Source organism: Pleurodeles waltl, chromosome 8 (assembly GCF_031143425.1).
Source record: "Pleurodeles waltl isolate 20211129_DDA chromosome 8, aPleWal1.hap1.20221129, whole genome shotgun sequence".
NCBI lineage: Eukaryota > Metazoa > Chordata > Amphibia > Caudata > Salamandridae > Pleurodeles > Pleurodeles waltl.
In genome coordinates, this window is record NC_090447.1 from 1,534,583,916 (window position 1) to 1,534,607,409 (window position 23,494).

Genomic DNA, 23,494 nt, shown 5'->3' on the forward strand with positions numbered 1-23,494 from the left:
GGTGCTGCCTGCTTCTGAGAGGGCTCCTTGTCTTGCTCGACACCCCCTCTGTCCCCAGACGCAATTGGCGACATCCTGGTCCCTCCTGGGCCACAGCAGCATCCAAAAACCCTAACCGCATGATTTGCAGCTAGCAAAGCTTGTTGGCGGTCTTTCGGCGGGAAAACACTTCTGCACGACTCTCCACGGCGTGGGGGATCCATCCTCCAAAGGGGAAGTCTCTAGTCCTTGTCGTTCCTGCAGAATCCTCAGCTTCTACTGTCCAGTAGCAGCTTCTTTGCACCCATAGCTGGCATTTCCTGGGCATCTGCCCATCTCCGACTTGCTTGTGACTTTTGGACTTGGTCCCCTTGTTCCACAGGTACCCTCGACTGGAAATCCATTGTTGTTGCATTGCTGGTTTGTGTCTTTCCTGCAGAATTCCCCTATCACGACTTCTATGTCCTTTGGGGAACTTTAGTGCACTTTGCACTCACTTTTCAGGGTCTTGGGGTGGGCTATTTTATTAACCCTCACTATTTTCTAATAGTCCCAGCAACCCTCTACAAGGTCACATAGGTTTGGGGTCCATTTGTGGTTCGCATTCCACTTTTGGAGTATATGGTTTGTGTTGCCCCTATCCCTATGTGTCCCCATTGCATCCTATTGTAACTATACATTGTTTGCACTGTTTTCTAAGACTATACTGCATATTTTTGGTATTGTGTACATATATCTTGTGTATATTTGCTATCCTCATACTGAGGGTACACTCTGAGATACTTTGGCATATTGTCATAAAAATAAAGTACCTTTATTTTTAGTATATCTGTGTATTGTGTTTTCTTATGATATTGTGCAAGTGACATTAGTGGTACTGTAGGAGCTTCACTCGTCTCCTAGTTCAGCCTAAGCTGCTCTGCTAAGCTACCATTATCTATCAGCCTATGCTGCTAGACACCCTATACACTAATAAGGGATAACTGGGCCTGGTGCAAGGTGTAAGTACCCCTTGGTACTCACTACAAGCCAGTCCAGCCTCCTACAACTACTAGAAAAGTTAGACTTTTGGTATAAGTTTACCTTTGTTAATCAGGACCATTCTGTTTAATTGGAGCAGGAGGAGTGGCAGCTTCAAGAGAGAGATAAGGAGAGAGGAATAGAAGAAATCAGAGAAGTGAAAGATAGAAAGAAAAAGAGGAGAGAAAAGGAGTAAGGTAGCAAACTGATGGATGCAATGAGAGAGGGCGTGAATGGAGGAAGGCGTAAGGCTACTAAGAACATTTAGCGAGGGCCTCTTTTGACGCCCAGTCTGTACCTGCAAAGGGAGGGACATTAGCAGCAGCTCAACATAGCAACCAATGGACGAGACAGTAGTTGACAAGGGTTACACAGCGGCAGGCACGGGTTACACAGCGGCAGGCAAGTGTTACACAGCTGTAGGCAAGGGTTACACACCAGCAGACAAGGGTTACACAGCAGCAGGCAAGGGCTACACAGCGGCAGGCAAGGATTACACAGCGCTGGCAAGGATTACACAGCGGCAGACAAGGGTTACACAGCTGCAGGCAAGGGCTACACAGCGGCAGGCAAGGGCTACACAGCGGCAGGCAAGGGCTACACAGCGGCAGGCAAGGGTTACACAGCGGCAGGCAAGGGTTACACAGCAGCAGGCAAGGGTTACACAGCAGCAGGCAAGGGTTACACAGCAGCAGGCAAGGGTTACACAGCGGCAGCCAAGGGTTACACAGCGGCAGGTAAGGGTTACACAGCGGCAGGTAAGGTAACACAGCGGCAGACAAAGGCTACACAGCCGCAGGCAAGGGTTACACAGCGGCAGACAAGGGTTACACAGCAACAAACAAGGGTTACACAGCAGCAGGCAAGGGTTACACAGCAGCAGGCAAGGTTACACAGCGGCAGGCAAGCGTTACACAGCGGCAGGCAAGGATTACACAGCGCTGGCAAGGATTACACAGCAGCAGGTAAGGGTTACACAGCGGCAGACAAGGGTTACACAGCGGCAGACAAGGGTTACACAGCGGCAGACAAGGGTTACACAGCTGCAGGCAAGGGTTACACAGCGGCAGGCAAGGGTTACGCAGCAGCAGGCAAGGGTTACACAGCGGCAGGCAAGGGCTACACAGCGGCAGACAAGGGTTACACAGCTGCAGGCAAGGGTTACAGAGCGGCAGGCAAGGGCTACACAGTGGCAGGCAAGGGTTACACACCAGCAGGCAAGGGTTACACAGCTGTAGGCAAGGGTTGTGAAAGATAGAAAGAAAAAGAGGAGAGAAAAGGAGTAAGGTAGCAAACTGATGGATGCAATGAGAGAGGGCGTGAATGGAGGAAGGCGTAAGGCTACTAAGAACATTTAGCGAGGGCCTCTTTTGACGCCCAGTCTGTACCTGCAAAGGGAGGGACATTAGCAGCAGCTCAACATAGCAACCAATGGACGAGACAGTAGTTGACAAGGGTTACACAGCGGCAGGCACGGGTTACACAGCGGCAGGCAAGTGTTACACAGCAGTAGGCAAAGGTTACACAGCAGCAGGCAAGGGTTACACAGCGGCAGACAAGGGTTACACAGCGGCAGGCAAGGGTTACACAGCAGCAGGCAAGGGTTACACAGCAGCAGGCAAGGGTTACACAGCGGCAGCCAAGGGTTACACAGCGGCAGGCAAGGGCTACACAGCGGCAGGCAAGGGTTACACAGCGGCAGGCAAGGGTTACACAGCAGTAGGCAAAGGTTACACAGCAGCAGGCAAGGGTTACACAGCGGCAGACAAGGGTTACACAGCGGCAGGCAAGGGTTACACAGCAGCAGGCAAGGGTTACACAGCAGCAGGCAAGGGTTACACAGCGGCAGCCAAGGGTTACACAGCGGCAGGTAAGGGTTACACAGCGGCAGGTAAGGTAACACAGCGGCAGACAAAGGCTACACAGCCGCAGGCAAGGGTTACACAGCGGCAGACAAGGGTTACACAGCAACAAACAAGGGTTACACAGCAGCAGGCAAGGGTTACACAGCAGCAGGCAAGGTTACACAGCGGCAGGCAAGCGTTACACAGCGGCAGGCAAGGATTACACAGCGCTGGCAAGGATTACACAGCAGCAGGTAAGGGTTACACAGCGGCAGACAAGGGTTACACAGCGGCAGACAAGGGTTACACAGCGGCAGACAAGGGTTACACAGCTGCAGGCAAGGGTTACACAGCGGCAGGCAAGGGTTACGCAGCAGCAGGCAAGGGTTACACAGCGGCAGGCAAGGGCTACACAGCGGCAGGCAAGGATTACACAGCGCTGGCAAGGATTACACAGCGGCAGGTAAGGGTTACACAGCTGCAGGCAAGGGTTACACAGCTGCAGGCAAGGGTTACACAGCGGCAGGCAAGGGCTACACAGTGGCAGGCAAGGGTTACACACCAGCAGGCAAGGGTTACACAGCTGTAGGCAAGGGTTACACAGCGGCAGGCAAGGGTTACACAGCGGCAGGAAAGGGTTACACAGCAGTAGGCAAGGGTTACACAGCAGTAGGCAAGGGTTACACAGCAGCAGGCAAGGGTTACATAGCGGCAGCCAAGGGTTACACAGCGGCAGGTAAGGGTTACACAGCGGCAGGTAAGGTTACACAGCGGCAGGCAAAGGCTACACAGCCGAAGGCAAGGATTACACAGCAGCAGGCAAAGGTTAAACAGCGGCAGGTAAGGGTTACACAGCGGCAGGCAAAGGCTACACAGCCGCAGGCAAGGGTTACACAGCGGCAGACAAGGGTTACACAGCAACAAACAAGGGTTACACAGCAGCAGGCAAGGGTTACACAGCAGCAGGCAAGGGTTACACAGCAGCAGGCAAGGGTTACACAGCGGCAGGCAAGCGTTACACAGCGGCAGGCAAGGGTTACCCAGCGCAGGCAAGGGTTACACAGCGCAGGCAAGAGTAACACAGCGGCAGGCAGGCCAGCAGCAGGCAGGCAAGGGTTACACAGCGGCAGGAAAGGGTTACACAGCGGCAGGAAAGGGTTACACAGCGGCAGGCAAGGGCTACACAGCGGCAGGCAAGGATTACACAGCGGCAGGCAAGGATTACACAGCGCTGGCAAGGATTACACAGTGCAGGAATGGGTAACACAGCGGCAGGCAGGACAGCAGCAGACAGGCAAGAGTTACACAGTGCAGGCAAGGGTTACACAGCAGCAGGCAGGCCAAACACCGCTTCAGGTATAGGAGACACAGCAACAGGCTCACCTGGGCAATGATGTAAAACCAGAGGTTGTGTATTTTATAAAAATAGCCGAGTCCAAAGAAAGCCGTGAAGAAGCCGCTTGAGACCATGCCGAAGGAGAGGTAGTATCGAATTGGTAACCGCTCTCCGATGATGCCACTGTGAGGACAAAGATATAGGAGAACATGTCATATAGGAGGTGACACAGCAACAAGACTTGCAACAGAGCAGGTAGCAAGGAACAGCAAGCTCAAAAACTGCGAAGGTGAGGTGACAAGGTATGAGAAGGACAAAAAAATCCTAACATTATACCTGGACAGGCGGGAGTACAGATGCTCACCATATGTACATACTAACAGTATACTTGGGCAAGAGGGAATACAGAAGCTCACTGTAGGTATATGCACTAACAGTATACTTGGACAGGTGGGAGTACAGTTGCTCACTGGAGGTACATACCAACAGTATACCTGGACAGGTGAAAGTACAGATACTCACTGTACGTACGTACTAACAGTACACCTGGACAGGTGGAAGTACAGATGCTCACCGTAGGTACATACTAACAGTACACCTGGACTGGTAGGAGTAGAGATGCTCAAATTTGGTAGATACTAACAGTATACCTGGACAGGTGGGAGTACATATTCTCACATTAGGTAGATACCAACAGTATACCTGGAAAGGTGGGAGTACAGAAGCTCACCAGAGGTACTTACTAACAGTATACCTGGACAGGTGGGAGTACAGATGCTCACAGGAGTACACACCAACAGTATACCTGGACAGGTGGGAGTACAGATGCTCACCGTAGGTACATACTAACAGTATACCTGGACAGGTGGGAGTAAAGATACTCACTGTAGGTACATACTAACAGTATACTTGGGCAAGAGGGAATACAGATGTTCACTGTAGGTATATGCACTAACAGTATACTTGGACAGGTGGGAGTACAGTTGTTCACTGGAGGTACATACCAACAGTATACCTGGACAGGTGGGAGTACAAATGCTCACCGTACGTACATACTAACAGTACACCTGGACAGGTGAGAGTAGAGATGCTCACATTAGATAGATACCAACCATATACCTGGAAAGGTGGGAGTACAGAAGCTCACTGGAGGTACTTACTAACAGTATACCTGGACAGGTGGGAGTACAGATGCTCACAGGAGTACATACTAACAGTATACTTGGACAGGTAGGAGTAGAGATGCTCAAATTTGGTAGATACTAACAGTATATCTGGACAGGTGGGAGTACAGATGCTCACATTAGGTACATACTAACAGTATACATGGACAGGAGGGAGTTTAGATGCTCACTATAAGTACATACCAACAGTATAACTGGACCATTGGGAGTACAAATGCTCATCATAGGTGCATACTAAAAGTGCACTTGAACAAGTAGGAGTACAGATGCTCACTGTAGGTACACACTAACAGTATACCTGCTCAGGTGGGAGTACAGATGCTCACCTTAGCTACATACTAACAGTATACTTTGCTCACATTAGGTAGATACCAACCATATACCTGGAAAGGTGGGAGTACAGAAGCTCACTGGAGGTACTTCCTAACAGTATACTTGGACAGGTGGGAGTACAGATGCTCACAGGAGTACACACTAACAGTATACTTTGACAGGTAGGAGTACAGATGCTCACATTAGGTACATACTGTAGGAGGCTGGACTGGCTTGTAGTGAGTACCAAGGGGTACTTACACCTTGCACCAGGCCCAGTTATCCCTTATTAGTGTATAGGGTGTCTAGCAGCATAGGCTGATAGATAATGGTAGCTTAGCAGAGCAGCTTAGGCTGAACTAGGAGACGAGTGAAGCTCCTACAGTACCACTAATGTCACTTGCACAATATCATAAGAAAACACAATACACAGATATACTAAAAATAAAGGTACTTTATTTTTATGACAATATGCCAAAGTATCTCAGAGTGTACCCTCAGTATGAGGATAGCAAATATACACAAGATATATGTACACAATACCAAAATATGCAGTAATAGTATTAGAAAACAGTGCAAACAATGTATAGTTACAATAGGATGCAATGGGGACACATAGGGATAGGGGCAACACAAACCATATACTCCCAAAGTGGAATGCGAACCACGAATGGACCCCAAACCTATGTGACCTTGTAGAGGGTCGCTGGGACTATTAGAAAATAGTGAGGGTTAGAAAAATAGCCCACCCCAAGACCCTGAAAAGTGAGTGCAAAGTGCACTAAAGTTCCCAAAAGGACAAAGAAGTTGTGATAGGGGAATTCTGCAGGAAAGACACAAACCAGCAATGCAACAACAATGGATTTCCAGTCGAGGGTACCTGTGGAACAAGGGGACCAAGTCCAAAAGTCACAAGCAAGTCGGAGATGGGCAGATGCCCAGGAAATGCCAGCTGTGGGTGCAAAGAAGCTGCTACTGGACAGTAGAAGCTGAGGATTCTGCAGGAACGACAAGGGCTAGAGACTTCCCCTTTGGAGGATGGATCCCCCACGCCGTGGAGAGTTGTGCAGAAGTGTTTTCCCGCTGAAAGACCGCCAACAAGCCTTGCTAGCTGCAAATCGTGCGGTTAGGGTTTTTGGATGCTGCTGTGGCCCAGGAGGGACCAGGATATCGCCAATTGCGTCTGGGGACAGAGGGGGCGTCGAGCAAGACAAGGAGCCCTCTCAGAAGCAGGCAGCACCCGCAGAAGTGCCGGAACAGGCACTACGAAGAAGAGTGAAACGGTGCTCACCCGAAGTTGCACAAAGGAGTCCCTCGTCGCCGGAGACCAACTTAGAAAGTCATGCAATGCAGGTTAGAGTGCCGTGGACCCAGGCTTGGCTGTGCACAAAGGATTTCCGCCGGAAGTGCACAGAGGCCGGAGTAGCTGCAAAAGTCGTGGTTCCCAGCAATGCAGTCTGGCGTGGGGAGGCAAGGACTTACCTCCACCAAACTTGGACTGAAGAGTCACTGGACTGTGGGGGTCACTTGGACGGTGTCGCTGGATTCGAGGGACCTCGCTCGTCGTGCTGAGAGGAGACCCAAGGGACCGGTAATGCAGCTTTTTGGTGCCTGCGGTTGCAGGGGGAAGATTCCGTCGACCCACGGGAGATTTCTTCGGAGCTTCTGGTGCAGAGAGGAGGCAGACTACCCCCACAGCATGCACAAGCAGGAAAACAGTCGAGAAGGCGGCAGGATCAGCGTTACAGAGTTGCAGTAGTCGTCTTTGCTACTATGTTGCAGGTTTGCAGGCTTCCAGCGCGGTCAGCGGTCGATTCCTTATCAGAAGGTAAAGAGGGAGATGCAGAGGAACTCGGCTGAGCTCATGCATTCGTTATCTAAAGTTTCCCCAGAGACAGAGACCCTAAATAGCCAGAAAAGAGGGTTTGGCTACCTAGGAGAGAGGAAAGGCTACTAACACCTGAAGGAGCCTATCAGAAGGAGTCTCTGACGTCACCTGCTGGCCCTGGCCACTCAGAGCAGTCCAGTGTGCCAGCAGCACCTCTGTTTCCAAGATGGCAGAGGTCTGGAGCACACTGGAGGAGCTCTGGGCACCTCCCAGGGGAGGTGCAGGTCAGGGGAGTGGTCACTCCCCTTTCCTTTGTCCAGTTTCGCGCCAGAGCACGGCTGAGGGGTCCCTGAACCGGTGTAGACTGGCTTATGCAGAAATGGGCACCATCTGTGCCCATGAAAGCATTTCCAGAGGCTGGGCGAGGCTACTCCTCCCCTGCCTTCACACCATTTTCCAAAGGGAGAGGGTGTAACACCCTCTCTCAGAGGAAGTCCTTTGTTCTGCCATCCTGGGACAAGCCTGGCTGGACCCCAGGAGGGCAGAAACCTGTCTGAGGGGTTGGCAGCAGCAGCAGCTGCAGTGAAACCCCTGAAAAGGCAGTTTGGCAGTACCAGGGTCTGTGCTACAGACCACTGGGATCATGGGATTGTGCCAACTATGCCAGGATGGCATGGAGGGGGCAATTCCATGATCATAGACATGTTACATGGCCATATTCGGAGTTACCATTGTCAAGCTACACATAGGTAGTGACCTATGTGTAGTGCACGCGTGTAATGGTGTCCCCGCACTCACAAAGTCCGGGGAATTTGCCCTGAACAATGTGGGGGCACCTTGGCTAGTGCCAGGGTGCCCTCACACTAAGTAACTTTGCACCTAACCTTTACCAGGTAAAGGTTAGACATATAGGTGACTTATAAGTTACTTAAGTGCAGTGTAAAATGGCTGTGAAATAACGTGGACGTTATTTCACTCAGGCTGCAGTGGCAGGCCTGTGTAAGAATTGTCAGAGCTCCCTATGGGTGGCAAAAGAAATGCTGCAGCCCATAGGGATCTCCTGGAACCCCAATACCCTGGGTACCTCAGTACCATATACTAGGGAATTATAAGGGTGTTCCAGTAAGCCAATGTAAATTGGTAAAATTGGTCACTAGCCTGTTAGTGACAATTTGAAAGAAATGAGAGAGCATAACCACTGAGGTTCTGGATAGCAGAGCCTCAGTGAGACAGTTAGTCATAACACAGGTAACACATTCAGGCACACTTATGAGCACTGGGGCCCTGGCTGGCAGGGTCCCAGTGACACATACAACTAAAACAACATATATACAGTGAAAAATGGGGGTAACATGCCAGGCAAGATGGTACTTTCCTACACATACTAACAGTATACTTGGACACTTGGGAGAACAGATGCTCACCGTAGGTACATGCTAACAGTATACCTGGACAGGTGGGAGTAGAGATGCTCACATTTGGTAGATACTAAGAGTATACCTGGACAGGTGGGAGTACAGATGGTCACATTAGGTACATACTAACAGTATACTTGGACACTTGGGAGAACAGGTGCTCACCTGAGATACATACTAACAGTATACTTGGACAGGTGGAAGTTAAGATACTTGCCTTTGGTACACACCAATACTATACCTGGACAGGTGGGAGTACCAATGCTCATGTTAGGTATGGATCAATAGCATAAGTGGAAGGGTGAAGTACTGAAGCTCACCTGAGATACATTCCAACAGCATAAGCGCACAGGAAGGAGTAGTCCAGGGCTCCTAGAAGCTGCTTGTAGTTCTTCTTATCTGAAAATACACAAGAACACACTCTTATGCTCTTCTCAATAGGCCGCTGGCCTCTGAGTGTGCCAAGGTGAGGCATCACACACTGCCCCCTGCTGGATAACACTTCCTCCTGCAGGTGAGATCCTGCCACAGGACAGCAGAGGTAAGAGTGCGCTCTGAATGTCACCTCGAGCCATGAGTAATAGAGTTTCAATCTCATACCAGCCCTCATTCACTTATGTCTAGTTTTACAACTAATACAAAACAATCCCGAGTTTGCCAATTACTTCCAAGTGTGATGATGGGAGTATTTACCCTGCTACTGAGAGACTTATACAATGAAGGCCTGCAGCAACACTACCGCACCACTCTCCATGAAGTGACTACTGGCTGCAGGCTAGCCAAGAGGGACCATTCCTCCTGCATTAACAACACCACACCGCGCTCCATGAAGTGACTACTGGCTGCAGGCTAGCCAAGAGGGACCATTCCTCCTACACCAACACCACCACACCGCGCTCCATCAAGTGACTACTGGCTGCAGTCTAGCCAAGAGGGACCATTCCTCCTACACCAACATCACCACACAGCTCTCCATGAAGTGACAACTGGCTGCAGTCTAGCTGAGAGGGACCACTCCTCCTACACCAACATCACACTGCTCTCCAGGAAGTGACTACTGGCTGCAGGCTAGCCAAGAGGGACCATTCCTCCTACACCAACATCACACTGCGCTCCAGTGAGTGACTCCTGGCTGCAGGCTAGCCAAGAGGGACCATTCCTCCTACACCAACATCACACCGCTCTCCAGGGAGTGACTACTGGCTGCAGTCTAGCCAAGAGGGACCATTCCTCCTACACCAACATCACACTGCTCTCCAGGAAGTGACTACTGGCTGCAGGCTAGCCAAGAGGGACCATTCCTCCTACACCAACATCACACTGCTCTCCAGTGAGTGACTCCTGGCTGCAGGCTAGCCAAGAGGGACCATTCCTCCTACACCAACACCACCACACAGCTCTCCATGAAGTGACAACTGGCTGCAGTCTAGCTGAGAGGGCCCACTCCTCCTGCGCCAACACCACCACACTGCTCTCCATGAAAAGGACTAGTTACTGCAGGCTAGCTGAGAGGACCCACTCCTCCTGCGCCAACACCACGACACTACTCTCCATGAAAAGGACTAGTTACTGCAGGCTAGCTGAGAGGGCCCACTCCTTCTGCGCCAACACCACCACACTGCTCTCCATGAAGTGACAACTGGCTGCAGTCTAGCCAAGAGGGACCATTCCTCCTACACCAACATCACACAGCTCTCCATGAAGTGACAACTGGCTGCAGGCTAGCTAAGAGGGACCATTACTCCTGCACCAACACCACCACACAGCTCTCCATGAAGTGACTACTGGCTGCAGGCTAGCTAAGAGGGACCATTACTCCTGCACCAACACCACCACACAGCTCTCCATGAAGTGACAACTGGCTGCAGTCTAGCTGAGAGGGCCCACTCCTCCTGCACCAACACCACCACACTGCTCTCCATGAAAAGGACTAGTTACTGCAGGCTAGCTGAGAGGACCCACTCCTCCTGCGCCAACACCACCACACTGCTCTCCATGAAAAGGACTAGTTACTGCAGGCTAGCTGAGAGGGCCCACTCCTCCTGCGCCAACACCACCACACTGCTCTCCATGAAAAGGACTAGTTACTGCAGGCTAGCTAAGAGGACCCACTCCTCCTACGCCAACACCACCACACTGCTCTCCATGAAAAGGACTAGTTACTGCAGGCTAGCTGAGAGGACCCACTCCTCCTGCGCCAACACCACCACACTGCTCTCCATGAAAAGGACTAGTTACTGCAGGCTAGCTGAGAGGACCCACTCCTCCTGCGCCAACACCACCACACTGCTCTCCATGAAAAGGACTAGTTACTGCAGGCTAGCTGAGAGGACCCACTCCTCCTGCGCCAACACCACCACACTGCTCTCCATGAAAAGGACTAGTTACTGCAGGCTAGCTGAGAGGACCCACTCCTCCTGCGCCAACACCACAACACTACTCTCCATGAAGTGACTACTGCCTTCAGGCTAGACAAGAGGGACCATTCCTCCTGCATCAGAACCACACTACTCTCCAGAAAGTGGACTACTGTGATGCTTCACAGTATACTCAATCATCCACACACACCACTACAATCCCCCAGACTATGCCACACTATGATGTTTCACAGTACACTCTGCCAGTCACCACGTCCTTGCATACTTCCACACACCAGACACAGACGCACAGCACTACAACCACATAGACAATGCCACACTATGTGATGATTCACAGTACACTCTGCCAAGTACACCTTCACATGGCTCCACATACCACAATCAGCCAAACGTGCACCACTAAAAAACCACCAGATTATGCCACACTGTGGTCCTTCACAGTACACTCTGACAATCACCATACCTTCACATGCTTCCATATACCACAATCAGCCACATACACACCACTATAAACCACTAGACTATGCCAAACTTAGTGATGCTTTACAGTAGTCTGTCGCTCACCACACCTTTGAAAACCTCCACATACCACTATCAGCCACACACACCACTACAATCCCGCAGACTATGCCGCACAATGTGATGCTTCACTGCACACTCTGCCACTCACTACGCCTTTGCATACCTCCAGATACCACAATCAGTGACTCACACACCACTACAAAACACCAGACTATGCCACATTATGTGATGCTTCACAGTACATTCTGCCAATCACCACAACGTTTCAAGCCTCCACACACCACACAATCCCACATGCCAGATTCCTCCACACATAACACGCTTCTTCACACGTTCACATGTTCACATGTTCACCCACGCACCATGACACACCAGCCTCCATTAGCCACCTTGACTGTACCATCACTGGCTCGTGCCCTGCAGTACTCACCAAAGGGTGCCCAGCCGCAGGGGGTGGCATTCCTAGGGGGCTCGTGCAGCAGCGGCCGTATGACATACTCCTTGTAGCTGTGCAGTTCCACTTCATGTGCAGATGCGCAGTGTTTGTGGAGCTCCCCCTGGAGGAAAGGAGAGAGAGTGCACCATGAAATGCTGGCGGTGAAAGGTTACTCACTTAATTACAACTGGTAAAACAGCACAAGCTCCCCCTAGGGGAAAGGGGAGGCAGTGCACCATGAAATGCTGCTGGTGAAAGTTTACTCACTTCATTAGAACTGGTAAAGCACCACAAGCTCCCCCTGGAGGGAAGGAGAGACAGTGCACCATAAAATGCTGCTGGTGAATGTTTACTCACTTCATTAGAACTGGTAAAACACCACAAGCTCCCCCTGGAGGGAAGGAGAGACAGTGCACCATGAAATGCTGCTGGTGAAAGTATACTCACTTCATTACAACTGGCACCACCAGCTCCCCCCAGAGGGAAAGAGAGGCAGTGCACCATGAAAAACTGCTGGTGAAAGTTTACTCACTTCCTTACACTTGTTAAAACACCACGAGCTCCCCCTGGAGGGAAGAAGAGGCAGCGCACCATGAAATGCTGCTGGTGAAAGTATAGTCACTTCCTTACACCTATTAAAACACCACGAGCTCCCCCTGGAGGGAAGCAGAGGCAGTGCACCATGAAATGGTGCTGGTGAAAGTATACTCAGTCCCTAATCTTATCAGTGATAAAACATCACAAATTAAAGGTCTAACTCTCTCTCTTGGGTCACTGGGCACCGACTACTGCCCCCTCACCCCCCTGTGGCACAGGGAGAGAGGGGGAATCACAGTGTGTGCCAGGAGGGGGCGGGCATCCCCTACCGTGGCAATGATTCCATGAAGTATCACTTTGTGTCCGCATCAGTGAACTCCCTTCAGCTCGCTGCATGAGAATAAGTGCCGGAGAGCGGATTATCTCAGCATTTATAGCAGAAGTCCGGGGAGAGGTCGTGGCAGGGGCGTGACTTGTCAGTAAGATTGGAGGGGCTGTAAGCCTCAAACTTTCCAGCAATCAGGCCAGCAAAGAATGTTTAAATACATTATACAAGCAGGGTGCATGAGAGGGGCCCATGGGGCAGTGGAAAGGGAGAGGAATGCGGGCTGGGAAGAGATAAACACAATATTTTGTAAAAATAACCAACATTTTAAGGACTTTCAAATCACAGATATAATGCGCGTGCGCTTTTTGTCTGTGTGTATGTACACATTCCTGGTGAAATCCGACTGACATCTCACAACACCCATCTGAAAGCACCTGTACACAACTATTTATCAAAAAATGCATTTATTAGGGGATGCAACACCCCAAAAAAACCTGACGCTACACCCCTGGTGAGGAGTGGTATGGGAGAAGAACTCAGTGGGCCGGGGGGGGGGGGGGGGGGGGTCTGATTGTTAATCTGAGCTCTTGAGTGATGGGGCAATGCCGTCTTCGGTGAAGGCTTAGCCACCATCGCCTTTTCGCAGATATTTCCTTCCTAGATTGCCAGCTCCTCGGACAGTCTGGGGATCACCCGGGCCTGCAGAGCGTGTGAATAGCGCGGTACCTTGTTCTCTAGAGACCCAACTTTAAAAATGTAATCAACAAATAACACTGTGGGTCATGCTGGATCGTGGCACGTGGTCCTCGGTGCTGCTCCGCACTGGCCACAGAGCCCCTGTCAGTAGCCATCAGGGTGCGATGAAGGGGTCGTCACCCGCTACTACAGACAGACACACCCCACGGTGTGTTCTTTATTTAAGGCCTTCTGAGCTCCTGAAACAAGAGCTGTTGGTTCAGATCGACCTCACCCACACTGAGGGCTCAATTACTTCCGTGTTTGCTCCAAGTAATGTTAGTAACAGCCCCAGGGCCGCGGGGACCCCTGCAAAGAACCGCCCCCCAGCCTTGCCCCCCCGCATCCCCTCCTGTGTGTGTAATTAGTGCGCACGGAATGAGTCCTCCTCGTCGCCAAATATTTTTTTTTGCTGATTTCATCTGTATTTATCTTTATTTATTTTAGGTTTTGTGAAAAAATGTACGTTCCTATTGGAATTTTAAGACCCGTAGATGATAAATCAAAACACTTCATAAGATATGAAACGTTTAGCGTCAATGTTCGGCATATTTAAGCATCATTATTAAAATGCCTTTATGTTTTAAGCTACTTGTAGGAAAGTACCATCTTGCCTGGCATGTTACCCCCATATTTCACTATATATATGTTGTTTTAGTTGTATGTGTCACTGGGACCCTGGTAACCCAGGGCCCCAGTGCTCATAAGTGTGCCTGTATGTGTTACCTGTGTAGTGACTAACTGTCTCACTGAGGCTCTGCTAATCAGAACCTCAGTGGTTATGCTCTCTCATTTCTTTCCAAATTGTCACTGACAGGCTAGTGACCAATTTTACCAATTTACATTGGCTTACTGGAACACCCTTATAATCCCCTAGTATATGGTACTGAGGTACCCAGGGTATTGGGGTTCCAGGAGATCCCTATGGGCTGCAGCATTTCTTTTGCCACCCATAGGGAGCTCTGACAATTCTTACACAGGCCTGCCACTGCAGCCTGAGTGAAATAACGTCCACGTTATTTCACAGCCATTTTACACTGCACTTAAGTAACTTATAAGTCACCTATATGTCTAACCTTTACCTGGTAAAGGTTAGGTGCAAAGTTACTTAGTGTGAGGGCACCCTGGCACTAGCCAAGGTGCCCCCACATTGTTCAGAGCCAATTCACTGAACTTTGTGAGTGCGGGGACACCATTACACGCGTGCACTACATATAGGTCACTACCTATATGTAGCTTCACCATGGTAACTCCGAATATGGCCATGTAACATGTCTATGATCATGGAATTGCCCCCTCTATGCCATCCTGGCATTGTTGGTACAATTCCATGATCCCAGTGGTCTGTAGCACAGACCCTGGTACTGCCAGACTGCCCTTCCTGGGGTTTCTCTGCAGCTGCTGCTGCTGCCAACCCCTCAGACAGGCATCTGCCCTCCTGGGGTCCAGCCAGGCCTGGCCCAGGATGGCAGAACAAAGAACTTCCTCTGAGAGAGGGTGTGACACCCTCTCCCTTTGGAAAATGGTGTGAAGGCAGGGGAGGAGTAGCCTCCCCCAGCCTCTGGAAATGCTTTGTTGGGCACAGATGTGCCCAATTCTGCATAAGCCAGTCTACACTGGTTCAGGGACCCCTTAGCCCCTGCTCTGGCGCGAAACTGGACAAAGGAAAGGGGAGTGACCACTCCCCTGACCTGCACCTCCCCTGGGAGGTGTCCAGAGCTCCTCCAGTGTGCTCCAGACCTCTGCCATCTTGGAAACAGAGGTGCTGCTGGCACACTGGACTGCTCTGAGTGGCCAGTGCCACCAGGTGACGTCAGAGACTCCTTGTGATAGGCTCCTTCAGGTGTTAGTAGCCTTTCCTCTCTCCTAGGTAGCCAAAACCTCTTTTCTGGCTATTTAGGGTCTCTGGCTCTGGGGAAACTTTAGATAACGAATGCATGAGCTCAGCCGAGTTCCTCTGCATCTCCCTCTTCACCTTCTGATAAGGAATCGACCGCTGACCGCGCTGGAAGCCTGCAAACCTGCAACATAGTAGCAAAGACGACTACTGCAACTCTGTAACGCTGATCCTGCCGCCTTCTCGACTGTTTTCCTGCTTGTGCATGCTGTGGGGGTAGTCTGCCTCCTCTCTGCACCAGAAGCTCCGAAGAAATCTCCAGTGGGTCGACGGAATCTTCCCCCTGCAACCGCAGGCACCAAAAAGCTGCATCTCCGGTCCCTTGGGTCTCCTCTCAGCACGACGAGCGAGGTCCCTCGAATCCAGCGACACCGTCCAAGTGACCCCCACAGTCCAGTGACTCTTCAGCCCAAGTTTGGTGGAGGTAAGTCCTTGCCTCACCTCGCTGGGCTGCATTGCTGGGAACCGCGACTTTGCAAGCTTCTCCGGCCCCTGTGCACTTCCGGCGGAAATCCTGTGTGCACAGCCAAGCCTGGGTCCACGGCACTCTAACCTGCATTGCACGACTTTCTAAGTTGGTCTCCGGCGACGTGGGACTCCTTTGTGCAACTTCGGCGAGCACCGTTTCACGCATCCTCGTAGTGCCTGTTTCTGGCACTTCTCCGGGTGCTACCTGCTTCAGTGAGGGCCCTTTGTCTTGCTCGACGTCCCCTCTCTCTTCAGGTCCAATTTGCGACCTCCTGGTCCCTCCTGGGCCCCAGCAGCGTCCAAAAACGCCAAACGCACGATTTGCGTGTAGCAAGGCTTGTTGGCGTCCATCCGGCGGGAAAACACTTCTGCACGACTCTCCAAGGCGTGGGGGATCCATCCTCCAAAGGGGAAGTCTCTAGCCCTTGTCGTTCCTGCAGTATTCACAGTTCTTCAGCCTAGTAAGAGCTTCTTTGCACCAACCGCTGGCATTTCTTGGGCATCTGCCCATCTCCGAGCTGCTTGTGACTTTTGGACTTGGTCCCCTTGTTCCACAGGTACCTTCAGACAGGAAGCCATCGTTGTTGCATTGCTGATTTGTGTTTTCCTTGCATACTCCCTCTAACACGACTATTTTGTCCTTAGGGGAACTTTGGTGCACTTTGCACTCACTTTTCAGGGTCTTGGGGAGGGTTATTCTTTCTAACTCTCACTATTTTCTAATAGTCCCAGCGACCCTCTACGAGGTCACATAGGTTTGGGGTCCATTCGTGGTTCGCATTCCACTTCTGGAGTATATGGTTTGTGTTGCCCCTATCCCTATGTTTCCCCATTGCATCCTATTGTAACTATACATTGTTTGCACTGTTTTCTAAGACTATACTGCATATTTTTGCTATTGTGTATATATATCTTGTGTATATTTCCTATCCTCTCACTGAGGGTACACTCTAAGATACTTTGGCATATTGTCATAAAAATAAAGTACCTTTATTTTTAGTATAACTGTGTATTGTGTTTTCTTATGATATTGTGCATATGACACTAAGTGGTACTGTAGTAGCTTCACACGTCTCCTAGTTCAGCCTGAGCTGCTTTGCTAAGCTACCATTATCTATCAGCCTAAGCTGCTAGACACCCTATACACTAATAAGGGATAACTGGGCCTGGTGCAAGGTGCAAGTACCCCTTGGTACTCACTACAAGCCAGTCCAGCCTCCTACATTGGTTGTGCAGTGGTGGGATAAGTGCTTGAGACTACTTACCACTCTTGTCATTGTACTTTTCATAAGAGAAAAATATACAAAACAAGGTCAGTGTATATACACATAGCCAAAAAGTTTTGCATTTCCTCTTTTCACTCTTTTCTAAGTGCTGAAAAGTACTTCTAAACTTTCAAAAAGTTCTTAAAAGTTTAAAAAGTTTTTTTCTGTCTTTCCAAAAAGTTCTGAAAACTTTTTTCTCTTTGTCTATCACTTTAACTCTCTCTAAAAATGTCTGGCACAGGCCAAAAAGTTGAACTGTCCAAACTTGCATATGATCACCTTAGCTGGAAAGGAGCAAGGAGTCTCTGCATAGAGAGAGGTTTGAGTGTAGGGAAGAATCCTTCCTTAGAACTGTTAATTAATATGCTTAGAGTACAGGATAAGGCCATAAGTGCCCAATCTGTAGAAAAAGTAGCTAATGGTTCTCAATCTGATCCAGGGACTCCCCCAGGAAAAGGTTCAGGAAAGAAACTTCTCAGCCTGCCCATTACTAGACAGTCTAGCATAGTTGGTACAGAGGTTGAATCACATCATACTGATGATGTACTCTCACATTATACTGGTAGCCAAGCTGTTAGGGTGCCCTCTGTAAGGGACAGGTCTCCTTCTGTTCATTCCCATCATACCTCTGTATCTAGAAATGTCCCTCCCACCCACCCTGATGACAGATTGTTGGAAAGGGAGCTCAATAGATTGAGAGTGGAGCAAACCAGACTGAAGCTCAAGAAGCAACAGCTGGATTTGGATAGACAGTCTTTAGAAATAGAGAGGGAAAGACAGAAAATGGGTTTAGATACCCATGGTGGCAGCAGCAGTATTCCCCATAGTCATCCTGCAAAAGAGCATGATTCCAGGAATCTGCATAAGATAGTTCCCCCTTACAAGGAGGGGGATGACATTAACAAGTGGTTTGCTGCACTTGAGAGGGCCTGTGCTGTACAGGATGTCCCTCAAAAGCAGTGGGCTGCTATCCTATGGCTATCATTTACTGGAAAAGGTAGGGATAGGCTCCTTACTGTAAAAGAAAATGATGCTAACAATTTCCAAGTTCTTAAGAATGCACTCCTGGATGGTTATGGCTTAACCACTGAACAGTACAGGATAAAGTTCAGAGATACCAAAAAGGAGTCTTCACAAGACTGGGTTGATTTCATTGACCAGGCAGTGAAGGCCTTGGAGGGGTGGTTACATGGCAGTAAAGTTACTGATTATGACAGCCTGTATAACTTGATCCTGAGAGAGCATATTCTTAATAATTGTGTGTCTGATTTGTTGCACCAGTACTTGGTGGACTCTGATCTGACCTCTCCCCAAGAATTGGGAAAGAAGGCAGACAAATGGGTCAGAACAAGAGTGAACAGAAAAGTTCATACAGGGGGTGACAAAGATGGCAACAAAAAGAAGGATGGTAAGTCTTCTGACAAGGGTGGGGACAAATCTAAAAATGAGTCTTCATCAGGCCCACAAAAACACTCTGGTGGGGGTGGTGGGCCCAAATCCTCCTTTAATCAGAACAAGGAAAAGAAACCATGGTGCTATTTATGTAAGATAAAAGGCCATTGGACAACAGATCCCAGTTGTCCAAAGAAAGGCACCACAGCTCCTACCACTACAACCCCTACTGCTACACCTAGTGTCCCTACTAATAGCAGTGGTGGTGGGAGCAAACCTACTAATAGCCAATCCAAGGGAGTAGCTGGGCTCACTTTTGGTAATTTAGTTGGGGTTGGTCTGATTAGGGAGACCACAGAGGCTACTTTAGTCTCTGAAGGGGCTATTGACTTAGCCACTTTGGTTGCTTGCCCCCATAACTTGGAGAAGTACAAGCAACTAACCCTAATAAATGGTGTTGAGGTCCAGGCCTACAGGGACACAGGTGCCAGTGTCACAATGGTGATTGAGAAACTGGTGCACCCTGAACAACACATACTTGGACACCAGTACCAAGTAACCGATGCTCACAACATAACACAAAGCCACCCCATGGCTGTTGTAAATCTCAACTGGGGGGGGGTATCTGGTCCAAAGAAAGTTGTGGTAGCTTCAGATTTACCTGTAGACTGTCTATTAGGGAACGATTTGGAGACATCAGCTTGGTCAGATGTGGAGTTGGAGGCCCATGCAGCAATGCTGGGCATCCCAGGGCATATTTTTGCTTTGACAAGGGCTCAGGCCAAAAAGCAAAAAGGACAGGGAAGCTTGGATCCTGGAACAATGGACCAAGTGCTCCCTAAAGCTAGGGCTAGTAGAAGCAAACCACTTCCTACTATCCCTCCCTCTACAGTGGATTCAACTTCTGAGGAAGAAGAATTCCCTCCCTGTGGAGAACCTACACCAGAGGAGCTGGAAGCAGACACTGCTGAGCTTTTGGGTGAAGGGGGGCCTGCCAGAGAGGAGCTGAGTGTGGCACAGCAAACCTGTCCCACATTAGAGGGTCTCAGACAGCAAGCTGTCAAACAGGCTAATGGGGATGTCAGTGACTCACACAGAGTTTACTGGGAGGACAACCTCTTGTACACTGAGCATAGGGATCCTAAACCTGGAGCTGCCAGGAGATTAGTGATTCCTCAGGAGTACAGAAAGTTCCTCCTAACACTGGCACATGACATTCCCTTAGCTGGGCACCTGGGTCAAATGAAAACTTGGGACAGATTGGTACCACTGTTTCATTGGCCTAGGATGTCTGAGGACACAAAAGAATTTTGTAAGTCCTGTGAAACCTGTCAAGCCAGTGGCAAGACAGGTGGCACTCCAAAGGCACCCCTTATCCCACTGCCTGTGGTTGGGGTTCCCTTTGAAAGGGTAGGGGTTGACATAGTTGGCCCCCTTGACCCTCCTACTGCTTCAGGCAATAGGTTTATCTTGGTGGTAGTGGACCATGCCACAAGATATCCTGAAGCTATTCCTTTAAGGACCACTACAGCTCCTGCAGTGGCAAAGGCCCTCCTGGGAATATTTTCCAGGGTGGGCTTCCCAAAGGAAGTAGTATCAGACAGAGGAAGCAATTTCATGTCTGCATACTTAAAGGCCATGTGGAAGGAGTGTGGTGTAACTTACAAGTTCACAACACCCTATCATCCACAAACAAATGGACTGGTGGAGAGATTTAATAAAACTCTCAAAGGCATGATTATGGGACTCCCTGAAAAACTCCGCAGGAGATGGGATATCCTTCTACCATGCCTCCTTTTTGCCTACAGGGAGGTACCCCAGAAAGGAGTGGGCTTCAGCCCCTTTGAACTTCTTTTTGGACACCCTGTTAGGGGTCCACTCACACTTGTAAAGGAGGGTTGGGAACAACCTTTAAAAGCTCCTAAGCAGGATATTGTGGATTATGTACTTGGCCTCAGATCAAGGATGGCTGAGTACATGAAAAAGGCCAGTAAAAACCTTCAGGCCAGCCAAGAGCTCCAGAAGCAATGGCATGATCAGAAGGCTGTTTTGGTTCAGTACCAACCAGGGCAGAAAGTGTGGGTCTTGGAGCCTGTGGCCCCAAGAGCACTCCAAGATAAATGGAGTGGTCCACACACAATTGTTGAAAAGAAGGGTGAAGTCACCTACTTGGTTGACTTAGGCACTGCCAGGAGTCCCCTTAGGGTGCTCCATGTCAACCGCCTGAAACCCTACTATGACAGGGCTGATCTCACCCTGCTCATGGCAACAGATGAGGGACAGGAAGAAGACAGTGATCCTCTACCTGATCTCTTCTCTTCCACAGAACAAGATGCTCTTGTGGAAGGTGTAGTTTTGGCTGATTGTCTTACTGCTGAGCAGAAAGATAATTGCATAAATCTCCTAGGACAATTTTCAGAACTCTTCTCCATTGTGCCAGGCACCACTTCTTGGTGTGAGCACACTATAGATACTGGAGACAGTTTACCTGTCAAAAGTAAGATCTATAGGCAGCCTGACCATGTCAGGGACTGCATAAAGCAAGAAGTTCAGAAGATGTTGGAACTAGGAGTGGTTGAGCACTCTGACAGTCCATGGGCTTCTCCTGTGGTACTGGTACCAAAACCCAATTCTAAAGATGGAAAGAAGGAAATGAGGTTTTGTGTAGACTATAGAGGTCTCAACTTGGTAACCAAAACAGATGCTCACCCTATACCCAGGGCAGATGAGCTAATAGATACACTGGCATCTGCCAAGTATCTAAGCACTTTTGATTTGACTGCAGGGTATTGGCAGATCAAAATGTCAGAAGATGCTAAACCTAAGACTGCATTTTCTACCATTGGAGGACATTACCAGTTTACTGTAATGCCTTTTGGTTTGAAAAATGCACCTGCCACTTTTCAGAGGTTGGTGAACACAGTCCTGCAAGGGCTGGAAGCTTTCAGTGCAGCATATTTGGATGATATAGCTGTCTTTAGCTCCAGCTGGGATGATCACCTGGTCCACCTTTGGAAAGTTTTGGAGGCCCTGCAAAAGGCAGGCCTCACTATCAAGGCTTCAAAGTGCCAGATAGGGCAGGGTAAGGTGGTTTATCTGGGACACCTTGTTGGTGGGGAACAGATTGCACCACTTCAGGGGAAAATCCAAACTATTATTGATTGGATTCCCCCTACCACTCAGACTCAGGTGAGAGCCTTCCTAGGCCTCACTGGGTATTACAGGAGGTTCATTAAGAACTATGGCTCCATTGCAGCCCCCCTTAATGACCTCACATCCAAGAAAATGCCTAAAAAGGTATTATGGACAGCAAACTGTCAGAAAGCTTTTGAGGAGCTGAAGCAGGCCATGTGCTCTGCACCTGTCCTGAAAAGCCCTTGTTACTCTAAAAAATTCTATGTCCAAACTGATGCATCTGAATTAGGAGTAGGGGCAGTCCTATCACAACTTAATTCTGAGGGCCAGGATCAACCTGTTGCTTTTATTAGTAGAAGGTTGACCCCTAGAGAAAAGCGTTGGTCTGCCATTGAGAGGGAGGCCTTTGCTGTGGTCTGGGCTCTGAAGAAGTTGAGGCCATACCTGTTTGGCACTCACTTCATTGTTCAGACAGACCACAAACCTCTACTTTGGCTAAAACAAATGAAAGGTGAAAATCCTAAATTATTGAGGTGGTCCATATCCCTACAGGGAATGGACTATACAGTGGAACATAGACCTGGGAGTAGCCACTCCAATGCAGATGGACTCTCCAGATATTTCCACTTAGACAATGAAGACTCATCAGGTAATGGCTAGTCTTATTGTCCTTCGTTTGGGGGGGGGGTTGTGTAGGAAAGTACCATCTTGCCTGGCATGTTACCCCCATTTTTCACTGTATATATGTTGTTTTAGTTGTATGTGTCACTGGGACCCTGGTAACCCAGGGCCCCAGTGCTCATAAGTGTGCCTGTATGTGTTACCTGTGTAGTGACTAACTGTCTCACTGAGGCTCTGCTAATCAGAACCTCAGTGGTTATGCTCTCTCATTTCTTTCCAAATTGTCACTGACAGGCTAGTGACCATTTTTAACAATTACATTGGCTTACTGGAACACCCTTATAATCCCCTAGTATATGGTACTGAGGTACCCAGGGTATTGGGGTTCCAGGAGATCCCTATGGGCTGCAGCATTTCTTTTGCCACCCATAGGGAGCTCTGACAATTCTTACACAGGCCTGCCACTGCAGCCTGAGTGAAATAACGTCCACGTTATTTCACAGCCATTTTACACTGCACTTAAGTAACTTATAAGTCACCTATATGTCTAACCTTTACCTGGTAAAGGTTAGGTGCAAAGTTACTTAGTGTGAGGGCACCCTGGCACTAGCCAAGGTGCCCCCACATTGTTCAGAGCCAATTCACTGAACTTTGTGAGTGCGGGGACACCATTACACGCGTGCACTACATATAGGTCACTACCTATATGTAGCTTCACCATGGTAACTCCGAATATGGCCATGTAACATGTCTATGATCATGGAATTGCCCCCTCTATGCCATCCTGGCATTGTTGGTACAATTCCATGATCCCAGTGGTCTGTAGCACAGACCCTGGTACTGCCAGACTGCCCTTCCTGGG

The 23,494-nt window shown here is 49.5% G+C and overlaps 1 protein-coding gene across 2 annotated transcripts in view; it reads right to left on the bottom strand.

Annotated features, from left to right (window-relative positions):
• SLC37A1 (solute carrier family 37 member 1) overlaps positions 1–23,494 on the bottom strand; it is a 384,263-nt gene that overhangs the window by 113,069 nt on the left and 247,700 nt on the right. For both annotated transcript variants that reach the window (XM_069202970.1, XM_069202969.1), the window contains 3 exons: positions 12,249–12,375; positions 9,239–9,317; positions 4,227–4,362 (listed from right to left, as the gene is read on the bottom strand). In XM_069202970.1, the coding sequence (XP_069059071.1) occupies positions 4,227–4,362; positions 9,239–9,317; positions 12,249–12,375 (342 nt within the window). The remainder of the gene's footprint in view (positions 1–4,226; positions 4,363–9,238; positions 9,318–12,248; positions 12,376–23,494) is intronic.